Below are 18,426 nucleotides of genomic sequence, written 5' to 3' on the forward strand. Positions count from 1 at the left end.
GTGAGTGGGTAGAGCGACGGTGGAAGTTAAAGATGTGGGGTCATCAAGGGTCAACCGACTGGGTGGCTCAGTCAGTTAAGCGTCTGACTCTTGGTTTCGGCTCAGGGCATGATCGCAGGCTCCTGGGATGGAGCCCCACATCGAAATCCGTGCTCAGCAGGGAGTCTGCTTGAGATTCTCTCTCTCTCTCTCTCTTCCTCTGCCCCTCCCCCCACCCATTCTCTCTCTAAGACAAATAAATAAAATCTTAAAAAAAAAAAAAGATGTGGGGTCAAGTAACTAATGTGAGGGCCCAGGGGTCTCCAATGAATAGGGAAATATGAGGAGGCTAAAAATTACTGACATATGAAGTAAAATGAAGGGTCTTTTCCCAAAGGTACTTACAAAGTCAAAGACTGTAGACAACACAGTTAAAAAAAAAAAAAAATCTACTGAAGGGGCGCCTGGGTGGCTCAGTCGTTAAGCATCTGCCTTCGGCTCAGGTCATGATCCCAGGGTCCTAGGACTGAGCCCCACATCGGGCTCCCTGCTCAGCGGGAAGCCTGCTTCTCCCTCTCACTCTTCCACTCCCCCTGCTTGTGTTCCCTCTCTTGCTGTCTCTGTCAAATAAATAAATAAAATCTTAAAAAAAAAAAAATCTACTGAAGAACATATGTGCACTGGTTCCCATGAATTTAGACTCAATTGAGAATTCTAAGAACTTAAAATGAGAACAAAGGTGGAAAAAGAGAAATTATTTAAATGGCATAACTTCTTGGCACACTGAACATGAGTCCCCAGTGTATTAAATACACTTAGAGAATACAGAACATCATCGTCCCTGACTGACAATTCTAAGTTCTCAGTAAAACAAGAAGAGGGAGTCACATGACCCACTCATAGGAATCTAGCAATTCTGAGCTGATAAGGACACCACACAATAAAGAAGGGGGATCTTCAGTGACAGCCAAACCTTTGGGATACAAACACACTCAAGGGCGTACACCATATTCTTAGCAAACTAGTTAATACTAAAGGGTATGGTTTAGGGGAATGTCAGCTAGGAGACAGAGTCTTGAAAATGCATGTACCTAATCAATAAACCAATAGGATGACCCCAAATTTTAATGTCACATAAAGATTTACTTACATCTACACATCAAGCGCCTACTAAACACCATATACATCTCATCACTTACTAAAGGCATTTAAATAGGATAGTAATTAATGGTTAGTATTCAAAAATATGACCCTAAATCTTCAGATACAACATGAGAATCTGAAAGAACTTTCCGAACTCCATCACCATTATAAATGATATTTAGAAGTGGGTTTCTGCTAAAACAATCCTTTATTATTAAATTAAAAGCCAAGGATAATGGAACTATCATGAACTAATCTAAATGGTATGTTTTTTCTCTGAACACAGATGCCTCTGGCATATGCTGGCTTTAAACCAGGCACGTGGAGAACAGGTTAGACCCCCGTCTCCTAGAGATAAGCATTTAATGTACTTTTATCTGGATCCCAGAAAAACTTGGTTTCTTCCTAATCAGAGATTCCTGTGTTGACTTTTTGGTTGTTAAATAAAACCTGCCTTTCCTCTGTTGATCAATACTGGGTAAAGTAACTGACATTTACTGTAACCTCAGAGATTCTTTTAGGCATGTGAAATTGATGCTTTATGCCCTTTCCTTTCCTTTCCTTGCCTAGTGTTTGGGCTACTCCTTTTACTTTTCCTTCCTTTTCTCCATATTCACATTAAATCCTCCATTCAAATCATTCCATAGGCAGCTACTAAGTACCTACTCTGTGGCACGACACCCTCAAAGCCCTGGGGATATTTCAGTGAATGAAGCAAAAGTCCCAACTGCTGCAGAGTTTACATTTCAGGCAAAAAACCAATTTTTTCCAAATTTATGGTCACTAAGGGAAAACATTCTTAGTCTTCAGCTTCATGTACCGTTTATCCCCAGTAAAGCTCTACAATTATTCTTTGTCCCATCAGGCCGTCAAATCCACTGGTTGCAATACTTTCTCCCAACCTATTATCCTCCTATGGGTTTGCCAGTAAAATCTGAAAGATAATGAGGAGCTATATTGCCAGGTTACTACAGTTTATGGAAATATTACTCCAGAGTAGAAGCAGGTTTTTTTTTTCCCCCTACTCCAACTGTATCACCTTTTAAAAGAACTGATAGAATAAAAGGATTTATCCTGATGCACAGAATGTACACTGTAACAAGCACTAAAAAAATGGGTATAGCTCGCAGGTGATTTTAGCGTATTAATGACATGCGCAAGATCAATAAAACCACACTGAATGTGAGATAGGTTTCTGGACACCACATAAAATAGCCAAAAAAACTTCATGTCCTCCCAAATAAAAAAGGTGATTTCTGTACTATTCCAAACTTCAATAATTGACCCTCTTAGTTCTGTTCTAATTTTCCAACATTATGCACCAATACTACCAACACAACTACTGTCCTTCCTTGAGACCTTCCCATGCATGTTTGCTAATTCATGTCTCTTCATTGTCTCTACATACGCCTTAGAAGGATATAATGCCTCCCTCTGGAGATGCTTCTCTCATACGCTCCAGCTCACACTACCATCATCTGCCTAACTCCTGTTTTTACACCAATCCCTCATCCTACTTATACAGAAAATTCATACTGTCTGGTCATGAAGTGGCAGGTTAATTAAGGCTGGGACTTTAAACAGATTTGTGGTAAGGGGAAAACTTCAGAGAAGAGGAGGTTACTTTTGATCATGCTGAGTTTGGTTCCTCAACATGATCAAACACCTATCACTAAATTAGAAAAGATCAGCTGATTTCCAGATCGAAAAGGATCACAAATACAAACCTCTACAACAACTAACATCGTGACAGTCTGCCCTACATTCTGCAAAACAGGTATAAAGGTAATTTTATATCTGTACAGTCATAAATTAAACCCAAGGAAAAGCAAACATCTCGTGAAGTCGATACATACCACACAAGAAGCTCAGCTACTAAATCAGAGTTTAGCTTTATCCACCTCAAAGTTTAGGCAGCTAAATAAGGACATTCCTCTAACGGTAATGTGACTTGCAACTTTCAGTTTTAAAAGAAATTTCCGACATCAGAAAAACTGCCTGGGAGTCTTAAACTCGCCTTCTTCCTGCCATTACCTACTTGATAAATTTCTCCACAGCAGGAAGAGGTAACAAAAACCATTGACTGCCATCTCATTTAGGGGTCACTTCTGCTACCTACTCTTCCTCTCCACCCCCCCATTTCTGAATTCTGTTCTTAAATAGCGGTTTTTCTTGATTTTTTCCACTGTAGGTCGGTCTTCTTGCCATGACAGTGAAATTTCACACCTGAGCCCACCCCCTGGGCAATGATGATGTATTCTTTCTTTTTATGTTACAACTTTGTCACTTTTCACCTTTTGCGTTTTCTTTTTCTGGAGTTAACACTTGCCTCCATTTTAAAATTTGCTTTACTTTCTGTGCATCCTTCAGGCGTGCCCCTCTTCCAAAGTCTCCAACAGTACTCTGCCACCACTCTAAGCATAGGCAAGCCCATCCGGTAATGCATCAGTGCCATTTTTATTCCTGGAGAACTCCTCCCCCAGGGACCCTCCCATTCTCCTCCACTGTGGACTGGATGCTCTCCCAGGGCCGAGCAGCCATTGCCATGGGACTTCCCTTCACCATCAGGTTTCAAAGCTAAAGCCTGAGACTCACAGGCAGCAAAGATAGGGGTGGGTATGGGAGGAACGAGCAAAAAAAGACTCCTGGGACATATCTCCAGTATGAGCTAAAATTTATCATGCGATGTGGAGAAGAGGGAACGTTTAATGAAGCCATTCAGATTAAGAGAACTTATGCTTAGACTCTACAGTAAAACAAGTATTGAGGGTTTTCTGGGTCAAGTACTAAAATCTAAATATCTCATAGGATCCTCTGATACTGAAACTGAAGTATATCTTAAGCCAGGCTTTAGATTCACTGTCATCTTTATGTCACTTCCTACATTCACGATGCTTTTTTGTGTCACTGTTAAAAACGAGCACACTTTTTCTCTTCAATGCTTTTCAGTTAATCCTTTCATTGTGGACAAACATCAAATTACTTTTAAAAAATGCACTGAAATACTTGAGAGAAATCATTTTCCTTAATTTTACTTCCGTATTCTTGACATGATTAACTCTTCCCTTCACAATAAATAGTTACTACTTTAATGGGTACTATTTAGAGATATTACAAAAATAAGCGGTACCTAATGCACAGCATTAAAACTGAAAAACCTGGAAGTCCACAAAAAAGAATTTTTTAGTTCTTTTCCTAGGGAAGAAATATATCAGAAATTTCCTATCATTGGGGCGCCTGGGTGGCTTAGTTGGTTGAGCAACTGACTCTTGATTTCCGTTCAGGTCATGATCTCAGGGTCCTGGGATCAAGCCCTGCATTGGGCTCTGTTTCTGCTTGGGGATTCTCTCTCTCCCTCTCCCTCTGCCCCTGCCCCCCGCTCTCGTGCTCGCTCTCTAAAATAAATAAATCTGTTTAAAAAACATTTCCTGTTATTTGTGATGGTATTAAGTCTATGTCTAATATGGTTTACATATTATTTACTTCACTTTTTAATTGTAGTCCACTAATTAAAATATAATGAAAACCGGGGTTTCATGGTGAGGGTCTAAGTTAATTCAGTGAATTCCATTTTTTATGCTGGGTTTAACCACTTCCCTGCCCCAAGGACCGTAATCAGAGCTGTCTGCACCACTCTAAATTTTTCCCTTATGTTTTATATTTGCCTTCTTTTGCAATCAGTCGCATGGCACAGAACACGGAGCCCTAAATCCCCAAAAATCTTGCACAAGTTTTGTTGTACACAAATTGTATTTTTTACTATAGCATTTTGGAAAGTTATTTACTGCCTAGAACAGTAAGCAAAATCAAGACAGGATGATTTAAGTGTGTTATTTATCTTGGGAAATATAATGATGAGAACTGAGTTCTAAAGACAAAAAGGGAAGTCCGTTTCCTTTCTCTGCTGGAGAAGTGACGCTGTAGGAGGTGACCCAAGCCACTCCACCTGAGAAAGGTGTTCACAAGTTACCAGAGTGGAAAGAGAACTTCTGGATGAAAGTCAATTTCTTTCTTGTTTCCTCACCATAATCACTTGTAATCATTCACATCAGGAAGACAAAAATTCCACGACAAAAGGTACAGCTTGAGGTTAGTTGGAAACATTATGGCTCTTCATATTAAGTTTATGTTAAAACAACAAACTGATGATTTCCAAGACTGAATTACATAGATGTAACTAGGAAGCAGCTGTTTTCTGGTTGGCACAGAAAAGTTAATGCTTCAGACCCTCAGATCTGGTAGGACAGTAGCAATTCCAAATATTCGGAGAGAGAAACTAAAAAACTCAAAATAACATATCCATTATATTCAGCTGAAGTATTATTAAATCTATAGAGGCATTTTTGTCTTTTTAACCAACTGAGCCACCCAGGCGCCCCATTTTTGTCTTTTTAAAATAAAGTAGGGGACAATGTGAGTATGTGAAATTTAAGTTACATGACTTTTTTTTACTTCTTGGATGCCAGTGTCTATCTCCATATATGAAAAATAATTAAAAAGCAGTATCAAAAAGAAATTAAACACAGAATACGCTTTTCATGAGGTTAGCTGTTCATTATAAAAGCTGACAGTAAATATAGGGGCTGTAACTCACTCATATGGACAAACCATAATAATCTCAATTTTTTGATTTTCATATTCCAGTACCTCTTGGAGAGAGCCACAATGCGCATACACAACTAGGAGTCCAACTCAAACAATGCTGGTATTTCATACCAAGAAATGGCAAAACATGAATAACCAGAGTAGCAGGATGTGCCTGAGTAACTATTCACCCTTCTTATGACTGAATTATTAGCTTAAAAAAAAAAAATGACCTACTCTCAAAAATTCCAACCTTAGTTGCCAAGAGCAAAAGTACCATGGGTATACATAAAACAGGTATATATTCAATAACAGCCTCAAAATAATTGTTTAGATGTACATTTAAATTAAAAAATATCATAATAGTATCTATTAAAAGATGAATGAAAACAGCAATGCTTTTTAAAAATCACTACCTTTAATCATGATCAATGACCATTCTTCCTGAAACAGTGAACCATGTTCTATACATACTCTGTACGGTCCTACCTTCAGGATTTTTACTCATCCTTTGTCTAAATCCCCAAATTAAGATATCCTCCAGGCTTGTCCCAGTCCTTGAAATTCTGGCTCAAATGCTACTTCCTGCTAAGTCTTCTTTAAATTTCTCAGCTGAAATTCCCCATACCCATTGCTCAACTATAACCTGTAAAAGAGGAGGGACCACAGTTTAACTATCTCCTTGGCCACACATGTAGGTAGTGGATACTTACACAATGTATATATTAATTATACTTTTTATTAGTCATTTTTATTTCTCTGTGAATAGTCCATTGACTGTTTCTCAAGTTGGAATTTAGAGAAAACATTATTCTAAATAGTCCCTTTTATTACTAACAAATAATAGAAATTAGATTTTTAAACTTACTATCAATAAAAAAAAGTAGCTTAATGGAGTATATCTTTAAACTCAGAATCATACATCAGTATTAAAAATTTCCTTCATATGTTGATATAATTAAATAGCACACGTGTATTTTATTAAAATGACTACAAGATTTGCAAGACATTCAACCAAGAACTGATTACAAAAAGAAAACAAATGACTGCAAAGTATTCACCATGATGTTCATTACAGCACCACTGATAACCACCACCACCACAAAATAAATCACCAGAAGTAAGGAATAGACACATTACAGGGTCTGGTATAAGGTTAGTTTAAAAACTATACTTCCCAAGATTATTTAATTTCATGAATAAAGTAGTATAAAAGTGCGAGGTGAAAAAAGTTCATAAAAAAAGAAACAAGAATTATATAACTGTGAAAAATACTAAACGCAAACTACATGCAAAAAAACACAGACTGGAAGCAAGTTGTTATTTCTCAGTTGTGGCTGATTTTCTCAACTTGGCACAATGAACATGTATTACTTTTGTAATCAGAGAAATTTAAGGACACAGTTATAATTCTTAGCATGTCCTACAAAGGAAAATTCCTGTTAACCCCACACTATTCACTTTTCAATGCATCACTGAGAATCACTGGAATAGTACCACTGCGAATACACAGATTTCTTTTCTGTGCCTACCATCTGGGGCCTGCACCAATGAATTTTTTGTTTTAATAAAGCAGTGACATGAGAGCACCCCACAGGGTAGAGCAGGAGATTTTCAAAAATTATTGTTTTTCTTTATAATAACTAATGTTACTTAATGACTCTTGAATATTATCTCCAGCAAAAAAAAAAAAAAAGGACAAAATTAAAGATTTAACTATGTAAATCATTCATGCTATCCTAGCTCTTACCCCAGACAAAACACAAGTTGTTATAAGTTCCAGAAAGAAGACAAAACAGCAGGTACGATAATTAAAACAAGAAGATGAAACTAAATTGGAGTTGGAGACAACAAAGATCACTAATTTTTTCAAAATTTGATTAAAAAAAAAAATCAATGTTTTCAGCTCAGTCTGGAGCCAATATAATTAGTGTCAATGGGGAGGCGGCAGAAAGGGGAGGGAGATTTAATCACTGGTGATGGCGGATGACCTACCCAGAAGGAAATCATTTCTGTACATTCTCCTACTTACCTAAATGTCCTTCCTCACTCAGAAGCCATCTACAGGGAGAATGTAATTTCTTCCCATTCAACAATCTGCCCTGAAAGAAATGTAGCTCCCATATACAAATTTGGAGGGAAAACAACAAAAAACAAGATCAAAGCCCTTTCTGAAGAATTAGTAATGATGAATGCTGCTTACATGTGGTTGAAGATAAGGATGGAGACATTTTCTTTTAATCTGGCAGTATGGTACTTCTAAAACTAAAAAAACTTTCCTGTAAGGAATTACCACTACCACATAAAGCTTGCAAGGCACAACCACCAGTAGATAAAACGATGGTTATTCTGTGTGCTCTTCCAAGCCTTTGACTTCTTTTTCAACTATCACTACCTGTTGACAGATATGACATTTTATGCGCTGATTTCATTGTCCATCTTTTTTTGATAAAAGTCTCTTGTTTGGGGCGCCTGGGTGGCTCAGTCGTGCTTAAGCGTCTGCCTTCAGCTCAGGTCATGATCCCAGGGTCCTGGGATCCAGCCCCGCGTCAGGCTCCTGGCTCAGCGGGGAGCCTGCCTCTTCCTCTCCCTCCTCCCTCTGCCTCTCCCCTTGCTCATGCTCTCTCTCTCTCTATCTCTGTGTCTCAAATGAATAAATAAAATCTTTAAAAAAAAAAGAGTTGTTTATTATAGAAATTAACAAACACTTAAATAAAATCAAAATCACCTGTAATCTCACTATTTGTAAATAAACACTGGTAAGATTTCTTTTCCATGAATATTTTCTTTTATATTATTGAGAATCAGACTCTATATACTGGCTTGGAAGTATGACGAATTCGGAACGTTCATCGGTCCCACGCGAAAGACCACATGAGAAGGAGTCTGATCTCTCTCCAGGAACAGTGATTAGCCTTCTCTGATGAGAAAGGTCCAGGGATTCTGGCCATTCCTTACGATAGCATGATGTAGACAATCCTTAAAAACAGAGGACATTCAAGAATTCGTGTCCCTCTGGTATGCAAAAGCACGGCTCATCAAGCATCATTCCCACAGTATGTAGGTATATAACCCAGCACACCATCTCCCAGGACTTCATAAGCAGTTGTACTGACAGAGTGCAGAGGTCAATGAACAGGGGAGGAGCCACAGGTACTGACTGGATTACTGTGCTGGGACATCTGGGCATTTACAAGATCCTAGTGCCTACGATAAAACGTTCTCCCATGCCCAGCCCCATTCTTAAAATTAGGTGGAGTCTCATGTAACATTCTTGGATATTATTCTGCTTCAGCATAAATCCAAAAAAGAGACTCTGGTACATTATCTGTCAGAATATCCAAATACAAACTTTTCACACCCAAGAAGATTAAGGTAGCTGTAGATAATTCACACAACAGTAGCCACCAAAAGACAAGGTATGACTATCTTAACGCTTTACTGAAGGAATAAAATTCAAAATCGAGATGAATCAAATACCTTCAGTTTCTCACGTGACCACGTCTGAATAGTTTCCTGGTCATTACTACCTATATGTTTGGAAAGCCTTGAATATAAAATGAAACAGAATGACCTCTAAGGTAGCAATTCTTTAATTTCTAATACTTTTGGTTAAGCTATTAGCCCACTTTTGCCCCCAGAAATCAAGAGTAATTTGTCTTATGCAATGCACCCTGCCTATATTGGACAGAACCAAGTGTAGACCAGTGTTAGATTCAGTGGTGAGTCTATTACACCAGGAAGAGTAGTCATTCTAGTGGAAAGGGGTGGAAGGCTTTGCAAAGAAAATATTCTCCTTGAGTAATGATAATGATGTGCTTAATTCCACATGAGATAATTAATGAAACATTCATGTGATGAAGAGCAATCTTACAATCTGGTTCTAGAAGCACAATCAAATGCAAAGGGTGAAAAGAGAAAGCCAACTCACTCTCAAGGGAAATCACTCACTGCATGGAAGGAAAGTGTCAACAGCAACCTCATACACTTTCTCCATCTAGACAAGGAACGCAAGATACTGCCGAACAAGTATGCCCAAGACAAATACACGATCTGAAGAAAAATAACACAGTATAACACCAATCCTGCATCTGATAGAAAGGTCAGGAAGAGTGCATGCTAGGCATTAACAGGCATTTTTCTCTCCTCAAGCTCTGTTTTGGGTTTTAATATGCTTAATGTTTAAGACATTTGTACTCTGCTTTCTAGGTAGCTCCTTTCTGAGAACTACCTTCAGTAAAATCATGTCTTTTGTCTAAAGGATAAGTTTGGATATAGCCATAGAGTTTGGAGGCTACTTACACTAATGCTAAACACTAATTCTTCTTCAAGCAGCAAGTATATATAAGAATGTTGCTTATTACTATCATCAAGTGGAAAACATTATCATGTGCCAGAGTCACAACTATCTCCTTTATGAATACAACGTGGGTTGGGACTTTTAAAAAGAACTGTTATTGATTGCCTCCCATTCACAGCCTTTCTTTCCTTTATGACCTGATTTGGTAAACCAGCTGGTTATTAGCTCCAGAACAATTTCTGTTACGACCGTAACACTGGATCGTGCATTGAAAGGTCCTGGACTTTGGTCCTAATTCTGTCACAAATACCTGGTGCCACGTACAGCAAGACACCCTCCTTCACGGACTCTCGATATTTGTGCCTGTGAAGTGAGACCACTTAGGAAGAACCTTCCTCCATGGTGCAGAACACGCTTTATCACAATAAAAACATTCTGACAGTTAATCACAGCATTATCATAAAATCTTTTGACTTCATATTTACATCTGAAGGCATTTCATACATCTTTTCTTCCTTTTGACAGTATTTTTTTCCCCTGGAGTTTCAATTCACTCTTGCCATGGGATGGGGGCATAGAGTAGGGCAAGGAGAGCAGCTGGGAAGGGGGAGACAATCAATTTAGGGTCACAGGAAATTTGCCACAACTAAGTGCGCCATCGTGGTAAACTATATCCATAATGTGGTTTCCACTGTTTAGCCAATTCTGACACTTCTGAATAGTTATGAAGCAGGAAGATGTTAAGCAAAATGATACTGTTCACTTTTGAAACAGGTGTAGTTGTGAGTAACCTATCAGGTGTCATCAGCAATAATGCTCATCCAGAGACCTACTACTTGGTTCCCAGTGAGCTTATATCCTAAACAAAATGTATCTGAAACATTTCACAGAATGGGTGAGAACCAAAAGAAACAGATCATTAATAAGACCTGACCCACCTGATTAACTGGTTCCTGATCTACTTCCTAATTTACACTGAATTAAATGGTCTCTTGGCATAATAACTAAATTGGTTTGAAATACACAGTTCCTGGAGACAGCTGACCTCTATATTTAAGCATTACTTATCTTCATCTTATTAAATCTTCAGTTTTTAACCAGTTAGACAGAAAAGAGTTAGAAGCCTTGTAAAGTATTTAAGAATAAAGAAGGAGGAAGAACAAGGGAACTCTTGAATTATCAAATGTTTAAGAATCTGGTTTTCCACATTCTCTTCATCAATTCTATTGTGAGTAGTAAAGCCAGATGAAAACTTCATTCTAATGGCCAATGTTTTCTATTAATGTCTCCAATTATGCACATGCATGAACAGTAATCAGTACGTATGCTGTTACAACATTCATGTTTAAGCAAGTATTATACAGATCTCCAGAATATTCAACAGTTATCCTAAGTTTGCTGTTGGGACTTTTTTTAAAAAAAAGATCCCTTTTAGTTTTTAGAAGAAGTCACTGGAATGTATATCAATATTTGTCCACAGCCCCCCTGTAGAGATCTCTATGTCCTTACAACCATGCAAGCTATCAGACCAAATGCTGATTTCCACACTGCCTGGTTATATAAAAATATCAACTACGAAGAGATTAGTTACAAAGTCAGATTAAATATGGAGTATGACAGTGTTTCCAGAGGAAAAAGTATGACATCACACTAAACAGCACAGTTTTTCACATCAAAAGTGGAAGTAAAATTTGAGGTTGGTGAGAGAAACACACATTTAAACCTTAGTGATCTAGCTGGTTCCTCCAGTTTGATATAAGCAGATAAAAGAATTCCCCAACTCTAGTGTCCCAACTATTGCCAGGAGGAGTAACTGGCTGTTTCAGGAAAGAGATTTTGAAGAAATTAGCAGAATGGAAGAGCTTCACATTCGGTTCTCTCTTGTATGAAGTCTACGTGAGAAAACACACAAGGTCCTAGTTCTCCAAGTCTAGACAGTTAGTGTGCATGAGAATCACCTATGGGATTTGGTAAAATGAGGATTCCTGAACCCCGTCCCCAAGCCTTTTCATTCAGCAGTTACGGAATCGGTCTAAGAATCTGTAGTTTTAATAAACATTTCAGGCAAATTCATTCTGAGGCAGGAAGCTAAAAAATATTGCTCCCTGCGCTGTCAGAAGACAGGATACCTTAAGAGCGCAAAATACAGTCCCATACAGAGTGACAGAATGAAACTGCGTATCTGATCTAATGAGCGCATCCTTTTTCAACCCCAAAGAGCAGAGCTACGCGTGTCCGCTACGCAGCGACCAGCTCACCTAAGCAGCGGTAGGGGATCACAATGTGGGCGTGGGTCTTGCACTGCTTGCGGCCCCTCTTGCACCAGTTCTGGATGGTCACTGGTTGGTTGGCTTCCACCACATTGGTGATCTGCAGTTCAGGGTAGACCTGCGAGAGCACACGAAAAGGGAAATTGTTACTAGAGGGCCGGCATGCGCACGCACCTCATCAACCACTGCTGTTATCCTAAGGCACTGCTACCTCCCAGCCTTCGTGCTACTCTACCTCTGATCAAGCTTAAGAAATTCTGGGTAAAGAAAACGATGCAGGCGACAAAAACCTAATCATTCCATTCAAAATGTTAAGCAATGTGGCATTTATTTTATTGTACCCGCTCAGGCTTAAAATACTATTTTATTTTTCCAGGGGAGATAAAATAGAAACGGGGAGGGGACCCTCTTATAAGTACAGGGTCATCTTAATGCAAAATAAACTGGTGTGAGGATGATATTCGGTAATGTCCTAAATAAATGTTATACTAGATACCCCTGGGAATATTACCATTACTTAAATTTAACCCACCCCTATTTTACTAACTAAGCAAACATTTTACATATAGGATATGACACACAGCAGCTTTCTATATAAAAATCTTCTCTTTATTCAAAGTAATTTCTGTAAGAATCATTTGTTGGGGCGTCTGGGTTGCTCAGTTGGTTAAGTGTCTGCCCTTGGCTCAGGTCATGATCCCAAGGTCCTGGGATCGAGCCCCGCATCGGGCTCCCTGCTCGGCGGGGAGCATGCTTCTCCCTCTGCCTCTGCAGCTGCTCCTGCTTGTTCTCTCTCTCTCTCTAATAAATAAATAAATAATAAAGTGTTTAAAAAAAAAAAAAAGAATAATCTGTCAAACAGTTACCATGGGTGTCATTTAGATAAAGAACTGCTTTCATGAACCTCTACCCTTGATAACTAACTACAGCTCTTTGCTTTGATTACTGATCTCAGTAACTCACAGTTACTCAGAATGAAATGTGAAACTTGATCAACATAAAAAATATATTTGTCCAATACCAAATCACTTCTATTAATAATAATAAGTAGGGATGCAAAAGAAAAAAAATAAACATAAAAATGTATTTCTAAACTAGGCTTTCCCTTGCATAAATCTTACACTTTGCTATGGTTGCTGTTGTGCCAAATAAAGACAATAAAGAGAGACAAGCCTAAGGGAATAGAGGCTGTAAAAGCAAGGGAATGGTTATAGTGATGGACCCTAAAATCTTAAGTTGGAATATGAAGGTGGGATACACGGTTCAAGGCTGTAGTATCAACGAGTCCTGGTGTGGGCTACAGAATTTTGGCATAAAGGCACCGAAGAAAGTGAGATGGCTACAAGAGGTGCTTACAACGTGGGAGTGCTGGAGAGTTGAAATGCAAGATTTCGGAGAAGTTACATCATTGGCAATTTCAAGGAGTAGAATACAGCCAGGGGAGGGAATGGCTGATGAAGAATGAGGATGGCAGCAAGATCACTGGCGGAAGGAATCATCAAGGAACTGGGAAACTGGCATCTTGGAAGGATCTTCGAGGTTGGCATGGTTTGGGTGACAGAAAGCCAAGAGCTAAACCCTTCAAAGACTGAGGGGGAATGCCGCTGAGGTGGAGAGAGGTGTCCAGACTCCCAACAGCAACAGACAGAAGAGCAAGGTGCCCTAGTTCACGAGCACGTACCTCACAGTTGGGGCCGGGGACGTTTTAGGGAGGAGAGGGGAAGACTGGTTGGGAAGTGAAGATAAGGAGGAAGGAGGTGACCCCCACCTCCTGGCACAATGCTAGCAGGTCTATGAGGAAAGAACTTCTAGAAGCAGAGGCTCCAGGGTAAGCAGTGCTTGTGGGGGAGAACCAGGTTTCTGAGCAAGAAAACAGCAGCCACAGTTTGGGCTATGGATAGGGAGAATGTTGCTTAGGATTGTCCGTAGCAATCAGAGGGGGCTTGCCACGATCCTGTCTTTACTTAAACTGTTGATATTTTATTCATTGTGGGTTTGGGGGCATTAGTTCTGATTTTTTATATACTGCATTAAAATATTATTTGATTCCTGAGTGCCTCATTCACCTCACCTTAGTCCCAGCCCTGAGATACATCAGTTAAAAAAAATAAAGCACCGAAAACAGATAAAAGCTGGTCCATCCAGACAGTGGATTATCCAGTGCCCAAAAGAAACGAACTACCAAGCTATGAGGAGACACGGAGGAACCTTAGATGCACATGACCAAGGGAAAGAGGCCAATCTGAAGAGGCTCCATACCGTACGATTCCAACTCTATGACATTCTGGGAAAGGCGAAACCATGGAGACAGTAAAATGATTAGTGCCCACCAGGAGTTAGGAGGTGGGAGGGAGGGATGAACAGCAGGAGCACAGAGGATTTTTAGTGCCATGAAAGTATTCTGTATGATACTACGATAACGAATGTGGTCATTATACATTTGTCCAAACCCGTAGCTTGTACAACACCAAGAGCTAACCCTAATGTAAACTATGGACTCTGGGTGATTATGAAGTCAGGGTCAACTCACCAAGTGGAACATATGTACCGCTGTGGTGGGGGTGCTGATGATGGGGGAGGCTGGGCGGGGGCGGGGGGGGGGGACAGGGGATATATAAGAAATTCCTGTGCCACTTCCTCAGTTTGGTTATGAACTTAAAATTGCTCTAAAATATAATGTCTATTTTTTTTTTTTTTTAAAGATTTTACTTATTTATTTGACAGGGAGCGAGAGTACAAGCAGGGCGAGCAGCAGAGGGAGAGGGAGAAACAAGCTCCCCGCTGAGCAGGGAACCCAATGTGGGACTCGATCCCAGGACCCTGGGATCATGACCTGAGCCAAAGGCTTAACCAAATGAGCCATCCAGGTGCCCCATAAGGTCTATTTTTTAACACTAAGGCCCCAATCAGTGTAGTACGAGATAAATCCAGTGGGAGAGGTATGTGCCATGAGAACACACAAAACAGGATATCTGAACCAGAATCCTGGGGTGGAACCAAGAAAGTTACTCTTCAAAAACATGGCCAGCTAACTTAGCTCCAAATTGAAACAGCTATCTTCCCTTTATTTTATTTTGTTCATAAGTATTGTAACACCTCGCTGCATGCATTTCGGTCACGGATATTGCTCAACTTGAAAACGGCACTAAAAATTTATTATCCCCATGGCTTTCTTCCATATAATGAAAGGTGAAGTGGCTCTTTGTACAGGAATATAATTCTCCCGCCACCTTTCCTTGTTTATTGGATCACAAAAGTACAGCACTCGTGAGTCATAAACTCCATGACACTGGAGAGTTTGCCCTGAGGGACATGACTTTATGTGCCTTACAGTGTGAGTTACTTCATTTTTCTTAAGGGGTTCTAGCTGCCTCTTCACAGAAATACTACCCTGCTGAGAATGTTCTCAGGAGCTTTCAGTTTTCTGTAAGCCCTGTGGCAAGCCCAGACAAGTCACATTTTTTTCTTTTTAATTGCAAACCAAAAGCAAACAAATAAACAAACAAAAAACAACCATTTGCAGGGTTCAAATTGATAAGCAGGAGAGGAAGGCTCTCTTGTTCATGCTGCATACCATCTTCAGTTTCCGATAGCAATGTTTGGGCAACACAGCAGTAACTTACTCAGCTGGGAATTTTCTAGCAGACAGAATTGCATACAGAAAAATTAAAATCAGTGAAAACAAGGTTTTTCCCCAAGATCACCAGAGCTACAAAAAGTGATTAGCCGCACACAGAATTTACTTCCAGTTCCCCTCATGAGATCCAGAGCATTTGTGTTCTTTCCTGTTGCTTCGACTTTCTCTCTCCAGAACGCCGACAGTGACGGCTGTTAATATGCAGGTGGATGAGGTGATCATAGATCATAAACTCTGAACTTGCAGAAATCCCATGCACAGTTTGTGTCAGTACCTTGAACCTGATTCACCTATTTTTCAGAGACAAGGAGTTATGGGTTTGGATCTGCCAAAGATAATAAAATTTTGCTGTTCTAAAATCAGGAGGTTTATTTTAGAAGAGGGAGGAACATCAACAAGACTAGTAACAAAATTTCTCTGGATGCACAGAGAAAGTCCCAGGGAGTCCACAGGGGCACACAAGCCCCAACTCAGGAACAAAAAAATAAAACGACACAATGAAAAAAACACATTAAAGTTTCGGACTAAAAATTCAAGTCCTGGACACTTAGTTTTCTATTAAGCAGCTCCACTAGGTGACCAGAGACAACCACTTTTATGTTACGAGACGAGCATTTTATGTTGAAAAAATAGCATAGCTCATGGGTTTAGGCAAGCATAAAAACTAAAATAATGAGACATGCCAAGATGTTCGTGGCTAGTGAAGTCCTTGACTTTTCACCACGATTAATTAGAAACATCGGTTCAATGTTTTACATTTTCTTTGCAGCATCTCAAATCTTAACATAAAAAAATAAAGACGGCTGAGCTCCTTTGGCAATGTGCTCTTTCCAATACAGGCAACACGGGTATTGCTAACACAACAAGCATTATTAATAATTTCCTAGTGTAGGATCAGCAAGTGAACTTTTATATGGCCTCTTTCTTTTCTGAAATGTTTCCTGTGTGAACCCCACATATGAACAACTATTTTCTTGATTAATAAAAAAATGTAGGTCACTACAGCTATCTTAATAAATCCTTAAAACAGAAGCAAATCTAGGTCTGTGTCAGTTCCGTGAACAGTAGTACACTGTCCTCAGTTCCTACAAATCTTCCTGAATTACAGCTACCCAGAGCAGCCGCTGTATAAATACACAGAGCATGCTCCAAACACACTCCTACTTAAGACCCTTCCAGCACACTGCAGATGCCCAAGCCTATTAGGGTCCCCCCACACCGTGGACACACCTCCCCCACTCACAGTGTAATGCAATGTTAATCCCTCTCTCCCACTTCAGGAATGCTTAATGGTATTTATCACGGTGTGCCTCACATTCGTGTTAAGGACATGTGTATACTGCCTTCCCAGGGAAAACGCACTTTTCCAAAGGGCAGGAAACACAATTTGGCACCCCGGAGCCTCCCTATGGTTCTCCGTGTTCACTACCTTTGGCTGAAGGCTATCAGGAGGCTGCCAACTCCCTTCCCTCTCTGTAGTGCTCCAGACCCCCGCCTTCGGAAGGAGTCCTCATTAGCGGCCAGGTTTTAACTCTGCAGCTCTGTCCCTGTAGCTAATTAGAGTCTGAGGAAAGCAAACTAAATCGCATTCTCTTCCTCAAGAGCTCCGAATTAACACACACAGGCTGTAGCCAGATACAACACCCGGCTGGTAGGCAAAGTCATCATCAGAGATGGTGCCCATCTCAAAACCTGCGGGGGAAGGGGAGCAAGGCACGGGCAAGCAGCAGCTGGTCCAGGGGATGGAAAAGGAAGATGTGCACACAGAGAGAGAAGCTAAGGTGAGAAAGGCAGGCACGGTGCCCGAGACAGACAGACAAGGCCGAGGAGCAGAGAAGGGACCGCCAATTACCTGTCACTCCAGTGAGGCATGGCACAGCCCCTCTAACAAGCCCCTTTTTAAACATAGGTTACTTTGTTTTCCTTCCGACTGAACAAAACCCAAGAAGGCCCCAACTCAAATACTGGTTCACAAATACCCTCTCTTTGATCGTCTCCATCTCTGGATCCAAAGCAGTTTATCTTTTATCTGATCGCCTACCACTTTCTGCTTTCCATTACAGCTCCATGCCTTTCTGCTCTGTTAGAATACACACTCCCTGAAGGCAGGGACAAAGCGATTCATCTTCATGTTCCCTTACCTGCGGCCAACACTGTGAAAGCCCAGTAAGTGCCTGACAAATATGTAATGGGTATTTCTGCTGAAGTTCAGAGTCCATTAACTGTAGAGAAATTCAGGATATATTAAACCCCCATCAGGGATTATCAATGTATCTCTTAAATAAAATAATCTAATAGTATAATACTATAGTTGGACTACGAGCATTTGAGAAAAATAAGCATCTCAACGCCTTCCAATATTGTTCTTCCAAGTATGATATAGCAACTTATATAAATAATAGCCTCATGTAAGAGGCAGTAGATTAATGTTGATAAATACACAGCTAAAGAAGATGTTCAGGAAGAATGAAAAGTCAGGCTCTTACTTAGACTAAGGAGACCCATCCAGCTGG

General features: G+C 40.0%; 2 protein-coding genes across 9 annotated transcripts in view; one reads left to right on the top strand and one right to left on the bottom strand.

The window, feature by feature from the left end:
• The window catches only part of JAM2 (junctional adhesion molecule 2), a 427,760-nt gene that overhangs the window by 366,345 nt on the left and 42,989 nt on the right, over positions 1–18,426 (top strand). The gene's annotated exons all lie outside the window — the stretch shown is intronic.
• Positions 1–18,426, bottom strand: part of APP (amyloid beta precursor protein) — a 257,221-nt gene that overhangs the window by 167,116 nt on the left and 71,679 nt on the right. For all 8 annotated transcript variants that reach the window (XM_081802287.1, XM_081802282.1, XM_081802278.1 and 5 more), the window contains exon 3: positions 12,265–12,394. In XM_081802287.1, coding sequence (XP_081658413.1) covers positions 12,265–12,394 — 130 coding nt within the window. The remainder of the gene's footprint in view (positions 1–12,264; positions 12,395–18,426) is intronic.

Source organism: Leptonychotes weddellii, chromosome 1 (assembly GCF_054177405.1).
Source record: "Leptonychotes weddellii isolate Sample4059 chromosome 1, ASM5417740v2, whole genome shotgun sequence".
NCBI lineage: Eukaryota > Metazoa > Chordata > Mammalia > Carnivora > Phocidae > Leptonychotes > Leptonychotes weddellii.